This window comes from Salmo trutta, chromosome 39 (genome assembly GCF_901001165.1).
Source record: "Salmo trutta chromosome 39, fSalTru1.1, whole genome shotgun sequence".
NCBI lineage: Eukaryota > Metazoa > Chordata > Actinopteri > Salmoniformes > Salmonidae > Salmo > Salmo trutta.
The window spans coordinates 5,719,026-5,730,920 of record NC_042995.1 but is presented as its reverse complement, the minus strand read 5'-3'; the positions used below and the strand labels follow the sequence as shown (position 1 = coordinate 5,730,920).

The window sequence follows — 11,895 nt, the reverse complement described above, 5'->3', positions numbered from 1 at the left end:
AACTCGGCGGTTTCAAGGCTTCCCATTCCTTTTAAAGTGGCACACAAACGTATGATTGTGCACCGAGAGCGGCAGTCCACTTTTGCAAGAGCACTCGACAGACTACGACGGTCCCTTGAACCATAAATTATAGGCCTATTGTAATTCTGCGTTCATAACATCTTGTAATTTCGTAAATATCAGGATATGACTGGGAGAAATGTAATTGAACGCACCTCCAACTGGTATTACTAGTGGAAAACTCGTCTATCATCCCTGTGCTCCGAATTTCCTACTTGCACCTTTCTGACCTAGTTTGTCAACAAAAAAGACAGCAATCATGGCGGCATCTTCAGTAATTGTTATTTATGGTAAGAACAAAATACTAATTGTTAATACAACATTTATTCCGTTCATCTATTATAATATAAAAAGTGAAAGCAGCTCTGGCATACTTTTATGCCAAACAAGTATTTACGACTTCACAACAAGTAATTACCACCTTCCCACTTGCTTATGAACGCATCATAAGTAACAAGGAAACAAAGATACATTTTCAAAATGGAACGTGAAACCTTTTAACGAAAGAGAAGAAGCTGTCCACAAGCTGTTATTAACAGGTTTCAAGCACTACGCCGCATTCTACTTCTACCTCGACAACAATCCTCTTCGCTGACTTGGGGACTTTTATGTTCGTCATAGCCTTCACTTTTAATTACCTTTGTAGCTTGATTGACAGAAAGTATTTAATATTTCATGCAAATGAATGTAATATTATATTCTCCTCTCTCGAACACTTGAAAATATATTCGCCCTGCGAATGTTTACAATTTACAGTAGTAGAGTACATCAGTTGCTTTGCGTAGCCTACTGTACTCGTAGAACTTTTTATATTCTCAAAGGAACGCCCAGTTAGGGAACCCTTGAAACTGACTGACGAGGGGAAAAGGATAGGGAGTGTCGTTCAAGTGCAAGCACTGTCGAAACAACCCCTTTAGTTCAATAGGAGTCCAATTTAAAGGGAAGAATAATGAGAATGTGTGTTTTGCAATTGTATCAATAGTTTATTACAGACTATTTCATAAAAACATTTTAAACAATTTCCACATTATAAGCACTGCAAATTAAAACATTTACAAATATTCAACCATCCAAATTCATACAAAAAATAAATACTGTATGTATGATGAAAAGTAATACATAGGAGTCTCTGTATACCAAAAAAGACTTTCTGTATATTTGTTCTTCATGGCACCTATGTCCATTTTGTACAGTAGGCCTAATGGTAGACAAAAGTGCCCCAAAATGGTATGATATGAATAGTTCAATAAATTAACAGAACACATATTGCGCGTCATCTGTAAGTAAGCCATTTACATGGACAACACATTTACATGATAACGTTTGTAAATTGACCCATTTTAGGCAAAATTGACTCACTAACTGACTGCTGGTCAAGCTAAGAGCAACCTGTCCAATCAACAGAACATACTGGAGAATTCTAGTCCAGCCATTGGCGCAGTGATGACGTTGATCAGGTGTGACAAATCCAATAGAAGACTATAGAATCTACATAATCAAAGTCTGACCGTTTTCATCAATGAAGTGGCACTATTGTTCAACTTGAGCATCAACCACAGGACATCTGGTTGCGTCACTGACTACTAAGATACTCTACTATATTCACAGGTTTATTATCTGTATCTATGAACAGTATAATCACAATGGTGAGCAATATTTTACACTGTTTTCATTGTATTTAGAAAATCACCCAAAAGAAGAAAAAAAAGTACACATGCAAATAAATTAACATGAAAAAGGTAAACAGGTCACATACAATTTCAAAACGTTTTTATTTTTGGTTTTGCGTTTTTGAAATGTGTAAATAAATGCAACATAAATTAGCAGCATAGATGATGGTACATTCACATAATCACCACCAAATATCAGGATGCAGAAATAAGGCTGTGCTCTAAAATCAAACTGACAATTATGTGTGTTCCAGGTTAATTGTATTGAATGAATTTTCCAAACCAAATGTCCTGTTTTATATATTTCAAAGTTCTACACACATTGCGATAGCAAGTTCGGAGTAGTACTAGCAGACAGTAGACCTGAAACAGAACCAAATCGTGCCAGGTCCAAAAACAAACGATAACTCAATATTTTGAAACCATGGTGTCCAACAATCCAACAACTGGATTAAAATCTCAGTTGATGAACTGTCCGAGATTCATTCTGTTAGGTCTCAGTAGAATGAGACTCCATGCAGTCTGTGGGCTGGTGCAATGCTCATGGCTCTAGTCTCCACTCCCATAACTTACTCAGGCACGGCCTCACTCTGTGGGGGATGAGGACTCAGAGTCCTCCCTCTATCATGGAGCCCACTGTTGTGCACCACACATCCCCCATACCTCCACCCTCTGGTGGCTAGTTAACACTGACATAAGTCATATGCCTTCACTTAGGTAGGTTTGGTGTGGTCGATGTGGTTGAAGAAGCTGAGCTGGAGTAGGAGCGTAGGAGGACCCTGTGTTTGGTGGCAACCTCGCTGCGACGTCGATGGTGCTCCCCCAGGAACTCCTTCAGCTTGGTGGTGGTGAAGGTGAGCGTCTGTCTCCTCAGCTTCATCAGGTACGAGTCCTGCAGCCATGCGTGGGTGAAACAGTCCTTGGTGCTCGGACGGGCCCTGCGTTGCAATAAAGCACATTGTCCAATCGGGGATCAGAACACAGGAGTCCTGTACTGATCTAGAATCATGACCCCACTTTTTTTTTTGTTTTACCCCATTTTCGTGGTATCCAATTGGTAGTTAGTCTTGTCTCATCGCTGCAACTCCCGTACGGACTCAGGAGAGGCGAAGGTCGAGAACCATGTGTCCTCCGAAACACAACCGCCAAGCCGTACTGCTTCTTGACACAATGACCGCTTAATCCGGAAGCCAGCCGCACCATTGTGTCGGAGGAAACACCGTACATCTGGCAACCGTGTCAGCGTGCATTGCGCCCGCCCCGCCACAGGAGTCGCTAGAGCGCGATGGGACAAGAACATCCGTGCCGGCCAAACCCTCCCCTAACCCAGACGACTCTGGGCCAATTGTACGCCACCCCATGGGTCTCCCGGTCGCGGCCGGCTGCAACAGAGCCTGGACTCGAACCAGGATCTCTAGTGGCACAGCTAGCACTGCGATGCAGTGCCTTAGACCACTGCGCCACTCGGGAGGCTATGACCCCACTTTCCATGTAATCTTATTCATTATGATCTAAAAGGCTAAACTGATCCTGGATCATCACTCCACTCCTGGTTTGTTAAATAAGATAATGATGTAGCTACTCTTTGAAGCACTCACCAGGCATAGCTACTCAGCATCTTCTTGAGGAACATCGAGGCACTTTGGGACACGTTGGGGTAGAGCTTGGTCGGGTCAAACTTGGCAATCTGGATTTTGGTCTCAGTCTGGTGTGGGTCTTTGTCAAGAAAGGGCAGCCTACCGCTAAGCCTGAACAAAGGTGTCATAGACAATGAGAGTTCTGAGAGAAAAAAAAGAAATCACACAACTTCACAGACTTATGACAATAGTGACTATGAAATGAGTAAGTTGTATATTTACATGACGTAGGTTAGAACCCCCAGGCTCCAGATGTCAGCTGGAGGGCCGACCACATCACCTTTCACCATCTCCGGAGCTTTTCACACCAGCATAGAAAGAGCAGAGAGAGAGTTCAGAGGAAAGTAGTGATCAAGGTGATGATAACAGCTTATTACCCAAGAAGTACTTGGCGTGTACCAGTTCCAGATACCAGTGGTCAACTCAATAAAGTGTTACCAACTCACACATGTACTCCAGTGTGCCCAGGCCACTGTTGTACTGTTTGAGGGAAAGAGGGTTGAAGTTCTGCGCGCTGCCAAAGTCTACGATCTTGATGACATTGAGGTTGGTGACCATGACGTTGTCAGGCTTGATGTCCAGGTGGAGGATGCGTCTGTTGTGGAGGTACTCCAGACCCTGAAGGATCTGAACCAGGTAACACACCACGTCATCCTCCGAGTAACGGAACCTTAGCAGGAAAATAGATTTATTCCACGGATGTGTTGTAGAGCACAGCTGAGCTCAGTGAGCAAGTCTGTGTATGTGTGTGTACATGTGTGTGTATGTGTGTGTGTGTGTGAGCATCATGCTCCACACACCTGTCTATAAGGCTGTGGAGCAGCTCCTTCCCAGTGCAGTACTCAGCCACCAGTACCAGGTAACGTGGGGTGACGTAGGCCTCGTGGAGGGTCATGACCTTGTCGTTGTGGAGAGACTTGAGGATCTCATACTCCTGCAGGATGGACTTCTTAGTCTCCTGGTCGTACGGAACGATCTTAGCCATAAAGACGTGTCCTGTGGCGTTCTCTCGACACTCCCGGACCACACCGAACCGCCCTCTGGCCAGACAGAGACAATACGGCAGTTTAGTCACTAAATAATGTGTGGTTAAACATGAAGCCAGTTTCCCTGGCTGAAATTAACCAAAGAAGTAGTAGTAGTAGTAATAGCAATACTGTGTAGTGTAATAGTGTATTACTGTAGCTGTAGAAATATTGTCCACATCTCTAACATCTCAGTCACCTGGCTTTCTCATCCAGGAAGGTGTAGGGCTTCTGTGGGACTCCCTGTCGTAGAGCTGTCTCACCCGGCTTAGGTGTGGTGCGGTCCCTGGGGGTCCCTCGAACAGGTGTGCCCCTCCCCTCCCCTATTGGGCTCAGACTGCTGACCTGGAGCACTTGGGGGGAGAAGGAGGGGGCCGGGAGGGGGCTGGGGGCCATACGGGCAGTGGCGGCAGGGGCGTAGGTAGGAACGGATGCCATGACGGGCTTGGTGGGGGTGGAAGGAGATGTAACGAGAGGGAGAGGGGGAGAGATGGGTGGGGTTTGGGTCATAGGTGGGACCACGTTGACAGGACTCTGGGGTTTGGGGAGGACGAAGGGAGGGGGTTTGACTACAGGCGGGGAGGGGAGAGTTGGAGGGGTTGTGATGGCAGGGCTGGAGGGAGCCGAAGGTGTAGAGGGAGAGAGAGCTGCGGTGGGAGCAGGGAAGGGCGCAGGGGAGGTTAGAGAGGTCTGTGTAAGGGAGGGTGAAGAGGGAGAGACAGTGGACACCGTTTTACCAGGAGGTTGCACTACTGCTGGTTTGACCTTTGGGATAACGGTCACTAAGGTGGTAGCGGATGGGGCAGGGTGGGGGGGAGGTGAGGAGATTGTCTTCACAATGGCCACCGCTGGAGAGGACACGCCTACTGCAAAGCAAACACATCTCTCTTCAATATCATATTATCATAACCATTTTGTGAAACAAATATGCAACAATACAGAAAAAACGACAGAACTTTCTTTACCACCTCTTTTGACTCAATTTAACACAATTTACAGAATTTTAACCCTCTGTCTGTCCAAAAGGTGTGTTTCAGCACCTGTTGAGTCCAGGCTGACTTTGTCTGATGTGTTGCTGTAGGGTCCCTGTCCAGCCTTGTTGACGCAGGTCACTCTGAACCTAAAGGCGCCCACTGGTGGCAGGTCTGTGACGTTGTAGTAACAGTCAGCCACTCCAGTCGCTATGATCAGCCAGTTGGCGTCACCTGAAAGGAGAAAGAAAAGAATGCTTCATGTATATGATTGCCAATTGCGTTATGTTATATCAATATGGTCAAATACCCAAATTATATGCGTCACTTTGACTTTACACACCACTGTCATTTGTTGAAGTACTTATAATTCACACAAGGTGGAGATAGTGTTTCATGTTGATGATGAAACAGATGAAGGTTATGTTTACAATATCAGTTGTACACTAAGGTGGTGTGGAGCCATACTTATCTGTCATAGTCACAACTGATACAGAGGAATAACAGAATAACAAAAGAACATTCACATGGTAATGAGGAGATAGTGGGGCACAATCCAATGAACAAACACAGACAACAACAATCATCCAAAGCCCAGCCTGGCAGTAACTGTGTGGTAATACAAGGTATGAAGCCATCCAATTCAATCAGTCCTGAAATCATATTAACATTCATGTCATTCCCACTTTGATACAATCCTAACGATGTAGGCTCTACAATGATTCACCGTATTATGAGACCATAATGACTTTTAAAGCGTGATGAAATAAGGCTCATTAGCAGTCTATGTGGCCATTTTGTACTGTGACTATTTGCCCAGTGTTTGAGTTATTCACTGCACAGTAGTGTTTAAAGTGACAGCCAAAGGTGTTTCCTATCCAACTGTCAATAAGGATAATACATTTGGGTGAAGCGGGCTGTAAAATAAAATACAAATTCATATTTGGCTTGAGTTCATAGAGATGACTAGCCTGGAATCCAAATTGATATTCTCAGTGTCAATCGTGACATCAGTTTGGACTCCAGGCTAGGAGATGAATGTCAACCCACCTTCTTTCTTCCTCTCCAGAGAGTAGCTACAGGGGGGCTTGGTGTCGGCTGGTTTCCATAGCACCAGGGCTGTGTTGTTGTACGTCTGGGGAACCTCCGGGGTGCCTGGCCTTTTGGGGACACCTGGAGGGGGTGACAGGGGGGAGGAGGGGAGGGGAGATGAAGGTGGGTGGAGGGGAGATGAATGTGGGGTGGAGGGGAGATGAAGTTGGGGTAGAGGGGAGATGAAGGTGGGGTAGAGGGGAGATGAAGGTGGGGTAGAGGGGAGATGAAGGTGGGGTAGAGGGGAGATGAAGGTGGGGTAGAGGGGAGATGAAGGTGGAGTGGAGGTGAGATGAAGGTGGGATGGAGGGGAGAGGAAGGTAGGGTGGAGGGGAGAATGAAGGTGGGGTGGAGGGGAGATGAATGTGGTGTGGAGGGGAGATGAAGGTGGGTTGGAGGGGAGATGAAGGAGGGGTGGAGGGGTGGAGGGGAGATGAAGTTGGGTGGAGGGGAGATGAAGGTGGGGTGGAGGGGAGATGAAGGTGGGGTGGAGGTGAGATGAAGGTGGGGTGGAGGGGGGGGAGATGAATGTGGGGTGGAGGGGAGATGAAGGTGGGGTAGAGGGGAGATGAAGGTGGGGTGGAGGGGAGGGGAGATGAAGGTAGGGTAGAGGGGAGATGAAGGTGGAGTGGAGGTGAGATGAAGGTAGGGTGGAGTGGAGATGAAGGTAGGGTAGAGGGGAGATGAAGGTAGGGTAGAGGGGAGATGAAGGTAGGGTGGAGGGGAGATGAAGGTGGGGTGGAGGGGAGATGAAGGTGGGGTGGAGGGGAAATAAAGGTAGGGTGGAGGGGAGATGAAGGTGGGGTAGAGGGGAGATGAAGGTAGGGTGGAGGGGAGATGAAGGTGGGGTAGAGGGGAGGATAAAGATAGGGTAGAGGGGAGGATGAAGGTGGGGTGGAGGGGAGATGAAGGTGGGGTAGAGGGGAGGATAAAGGTAGGGTAGAGGGGAGGATGGTGGGGTGGAGGGGAGATGAAGGTTGGGTGGAGGGGAGATGAAGATGGGGTGGAGGGGAGATGAAGGAAGGGTAGAGGGGAGATGAAGGTAGGGTGGAGGGGAGATGAAGGTGGGGTAGAGGGGAGATGAAGGTAGGGTGGAGGGGAGATGTAGGTGAGGTAGAGGGGAGGATAAAGATAGGGTAGAGGGGAGGATGAAGGTGGGGTGGAGGGGAGATGAAGGTGGGGTAGAGGGGAGGATAAAGGTAGGGTAGAGGGGAGGATGGTGGGGTGGAGGGGAGATGAAGGTTGGGTGGAGGGGAGATGAAGATGGGGTGGAGGGGAGATGAAGGAAGGGTGGAGGGGAGATGAAGGTGGGGTGGAGGGGAGATGAAGGTGTGGTGGAGGGGAGATGAAGGTTGGGTGGAGGGGAGATGAAGGTGGGATGGAGGGGAGATGAAGGTGGGGTTGAGGGGAGATGAAGGAGGGGTGGAGGGGAGATGAAGGAGGGGTGGAGGGGAGATGAAGGTAGGGTGGAGGGGAGATGAAGGTTGGGTGGAGGGGAGAGGAAGGTTGGGTGGAGGGAAGATGAAGGTGGAATGAAGGGGAGATGAAGGTGGAATGGAGGGGAGATGAAGATGGGGTGGAGGGGAGATGAAGGAAGGGTGGAGGGGAGATGAAGGTGGGGTGGAGGGGAGATGAAGGTGTGGTGGAGGGGAGATGAAGGTTGGGTGGAGGGGAGATGAAGGTGGGATGGAGGGGAGATGAAGGTGGGGTTGAGGGGAGATGAAGGAGGGGTGGAGGGGAGATGAAGGAGGGGTGGAGGGGAGATGAAGGTGGGGTGGAGGGGAGATGAAGGTTGGGTGGAGGGGAGAGGAAGGTTGGGTGGAGGGGAGATGAAGGTGGAATGGAGGGGAGATGAAGGTGGAATGGAGGGGAGATGAAGGTGGGGTGGAGGGGAGATGAAGGAAGGGTGGAGGGGAGATAAAGGAAGGGTGGAGGGGAGATGAAGATGGGGTAGAGGGGAGATGAAGGTGGGGTGGAGGGGAGGGGAGATGAAGGTAGGGTAGAGGGGAGATGAAGGTGGAGTGGAGGTGAGATGAAGGTGTAGTGGAGGGGAGGGGAGATGAAGGTGGGGTGGAGGGGAGATGAAGGTGGGGTGGAGGGGAAATAAAGGTGGGGTGGAGGGGAGATAAAGGTAGGGTAGAGGGGAGATGAAGGTAGGGTGGAGGGGAGATGAAGGTGGGGTAGAGGGGAGATGAAGGTAGGGTGGAGGGGAGATGAAGGTGGGGTAGAGGGGAGGATAAAGATAGGGTAGAGGGGAGGATGAAGGTGGGGTGGAGGGGAGATGAAGGTGGGGTAGAGGGGAGGATAAAGGTAGGGTAGAGGGGAGGATGGTGGGGTGGAGGGGAGATGAAGGTGGGGTGGAGGAGAGATGAAGGTAGGGTGGAGGGGTGATGAAGGTTGGGTGGAGGGGAGATGAAGGTGGGATGGAGGGGAGATGAAGGTGGGGTGGAGGGGAGATGAAGGAGGGGTGGAGGGGAGATGAAGGAGGGGTGGAGGGGAGATGAAGGTGGGGTGGAGGGGAGATGAAGGTTGGGTGGAGGGGAGATGAAGGTTGGGTGGAGGGGAGATGAAGGTGGAATGGAGGGGAGATGAATGTGGAATGGAGGGGAGATGAAGGTGGGGTGGAGGGGAGATGAAGGTGGGGTGGAGGGGAGATGAAGGAAGGGTGGAGGGGAGATAAAGGAAGGGTGGAGGGGAGAAGAAGGGTTAGGAGCAATAGGAAGTTAGAGGGAGATGTTGGGTATGGTGGAGGGGGAAGTTTGAGTCACATATTTTGATGGGTTAGGGTGTCACAGAGGGGGAGGTTTGGGGAAGGGGAGAGTTTTGATGGGGTGAGGTGTCACAGAAGGGGAGGTTTGGGGAAGGGGAGAGTTAGAATGGGGTGGGGTGTCACAGAGTGGAAGGATGGAGATAGCCGATGCAAAGAGGAGAAACCACCGAGGACAGAGAGATGGTTTTGAGATTTTTTTTTACGCAAACCATACCCGCCACTAATAGCTTTTCACCCTGATCTGATGATGTATTTTAATGAAGGCTGCCCACCGCTGAGACTGATCCAAGGCCTCAGACAAGATGAGCAGTCTGGGGAATCTCTCACCCAACAGATTGATGGCAAATGGAGACAGATAGCATCAGCAGACGGGATTAGTAATGCAGACGCCCAGACAGTGTCCCCAGAGCAATTCAGTTTGAAGCTGTGAAAATCGAACTGAAATGTAGCGCATTGAGTCTGACACCTGAATAAGAGAGAGAGGCCATCAAGTGTCTGGAGTCACCTAGTTCTGTCGCTTTGTTGATGGGTATTTGACATTTTTATTGATATTGTTATTTATAGCCTGCTGTCTGAACAAGAACCAGCAGATGCCAAATCATAATTTGATCCTCCTGTTGTTGCAGGAACAAAAAAAAAGACTTCTAAAGTTTGTAATTTCCACTTTAAAATGTCAGACTTTATTTGCCTTAAAGAAAAATGTATCAACCCCTACAAAGAAATAATATTAATTCTAATCCACATAATAATTCACTTTTCCTGTTGCTGCAGAATTATTTTCCTGCTGTGAAAAACTGGGTCAAATTAAGATCCGGAATCTGTAGTAGCTAGATGGACTGTCTGAGATACAGTTGATGTGTTAGTTGATTCTAACACATTGGATTACAACCTGGGAGCGCATCTTTCTATTTGTAATAAGCAGCACGCTCCTCTTGGAATGATTATAAAAAGGTTGTAAATTCAAGGCAAAAAAACATTAGTTTAATCAGCCGTAAACTACATTAATATTTATGCCCATGTCCTTAATATGCATTGCATTCACACTCGAATACAAATCCTATTACCTAAACCTTTCAAGGTTCATCACGTCGTAAAGATTAATAATAAATGTTTTTGCTTAGAATGAAGGGCAAACACCCCTTTCTCGATTCAGTGTAAATGTCGTGTTTACACTAAAGGTTTTGTATGCAATTCAAATCCAACAGATTTCACAGGTCCAGGATATTAGAATATCACATGAAGATAACGGTTTAAAAAATGGGTATTTTCCTGTTTCTCCACAAATTTAAATGACGGGATTATCGTTGATAATAACATTTTCTTGTAGATAACGTGTTACTCACAGGCCAGGGACAGTGTGCAGGAGCTGGTGATGCTGGCTAAGGGATTACTGGCCACACACTCATACAGCCCTGCGTCCCTCCTGCTGGTCTTCATGATCGTAACGAGCTGCCTGCCGTCTGGACAGGAGATCAGGTTCATCCTGTCGTCCATCTCCAGTGGTCTCTTATCTGTGGACAAGCAAACCCATCAACAATAAGAATTACAGTGGCATCCTGTAAAGTAATGTGTTATTTTAGTCTATTTCAAAAGGTGTTTATCTAGTATTCGATGAGAAACTGTATGGAAATAATGAGCAATCGCTAACATCAACACAAGTTTAGGAAGTCGGGCTCACACAGGGCACCGTGTAAGTATGAGCTATGATGGGTTATGACAATATATCATCCCTTCACAGGCAACAACCAACGTGAGTGTTGTGTCTGTCAGCTCTATGAGTTCTTACCTTTAGTCCAGCTGATTTGTGGGTGGGGGCTGCCAGCCGGGAGGCAGCTAAGAGTGACAGGGTCACCCTCCAATAAGACGTGGTCCCTCAGCTTGATGTGGAACACAGGAGGGAAGTCTGGGAAAAACAAGGGTGTGGCTTAATAATAATATTGAACACTGAGAATGAACTTAGAACGTAAAAGCAGTGTGCAGCTTTTCTATTTCATTGCCAAACTCCAACTCTGTATGCACATTCAACATAAAGGCAACTGTTTGCCGAATTTAGCAGACAGTACTAGAGGAAGTGCGGGAGTACTGCAGGCTGCCTGATGACCCCTCACCTTTAGCTGAGGGGAGGTCAGTCTGAGAGGGGGTCTTATCCTTTCTGCTCCTGCCCAGACCCCACCTGTCCCACCGCGACCGCCTGTCAGTCTCTGGAGCTGTGGAGGACAAGACATAATGGCAAACAGCTGAGACAGACGAACCTGAGGAGGTGAGCTAATATCTCCAGTATCTATGCTGCAATAGTCTATGTGCCTGGGGGCTAGTGTCAGTCTGTCCTATCTGGTGTCATTCTCCTGTCTTATCTGGTGACCTTTGATCTTAGGTGTGCTCTCTCTAATTCCCCCACTCACTCACTCACTCACTCACTCACTCACTCACTCACTCACTCACTCATTCACTCACTCACTCACGTAGGACCTGAGACCTAGGACCATGCCTTAGAACTACCTGGCCTGATGACTCCTGGCTGTCCCCGTCCCCAGTCCACCGGGTTGTGCTGCTGATCCAGGACCTGCTATTTTGACCCTCTCTCTCTCCCACCACCTGCTGTCTCAACCTCTGAATGCTTGGCTATGAAAAGCCAACTGACATTTACTCCCGAGGTGCTGACCTGTTGCA

The 11,895-nt window shown here is 48.0% G+C and overlaps 1 protein-coding gene across 8 annotated transcripts in view; it reads right to left on the bottom strand.

Moving 5' to 3' along the window:
* Positions 1 to 1,020: 1,020 nt before the first annotated feature.
* Positions 1,021 to 11,895, bottom strand: part of LOC115179441 (striated muscle preferentially expressed protein kinase-like) — a 59,188-nt gene continuing 48,313 nt past the window's right edge. For all 8 annotated transcript variants that reach the window (XM_029740971.1, XM_029740973.1, XM_029740974.1 and 5 more), the window contains 11 exons: positions 11,334 to 11,432; positions 11,012 to 11,128; positions 10,569 to 10,736; positions 6,414 to 6,536; positions 5,433 to 5,597; positions 4,592 to 5,258; positions 4,168 to 4,407; positions 3,814 to 4,037; positions 3,590 to 3,665; positions 3,329 to 3,478; positions 1,021 to 2,668 (listed from right to left, as the gene is read on the bottom strand). In XM_029740971.1, coding sequence (XP_029596831.1) covers positions 2,440 to 2,668; positions 3,329 to 3,478; positions 3,590 to 3,665; positions 3,814 to 4,037; positions 4,168 to 4,407; positions 4,592 to 5,258; positions 5,433 to 5,597; positions 6,414 to 6,536; positions 10,569 to 10,736; positions 11,012 to 11,128; positions 11,334 to 11,432 — 2,258 coding nt within the window. In that variant the 3' untranslated portion in view covers positions 1,021 to 2,439. The remainder of the gene's footprint in view (positions 2,669 to 3,328; positions 3,479 to 3,589; positions 3,666 to 3,813; positions 4,038 to 4,167; positions 4,408 to 4,591; positions 5,259 to 5,432; positions 5,598 to 6,413; positions 6,537 to 10,568; positions 10,737 to 11,011; positions 11,129 to 11,333; positions 11,433 to 11,895) is intronic.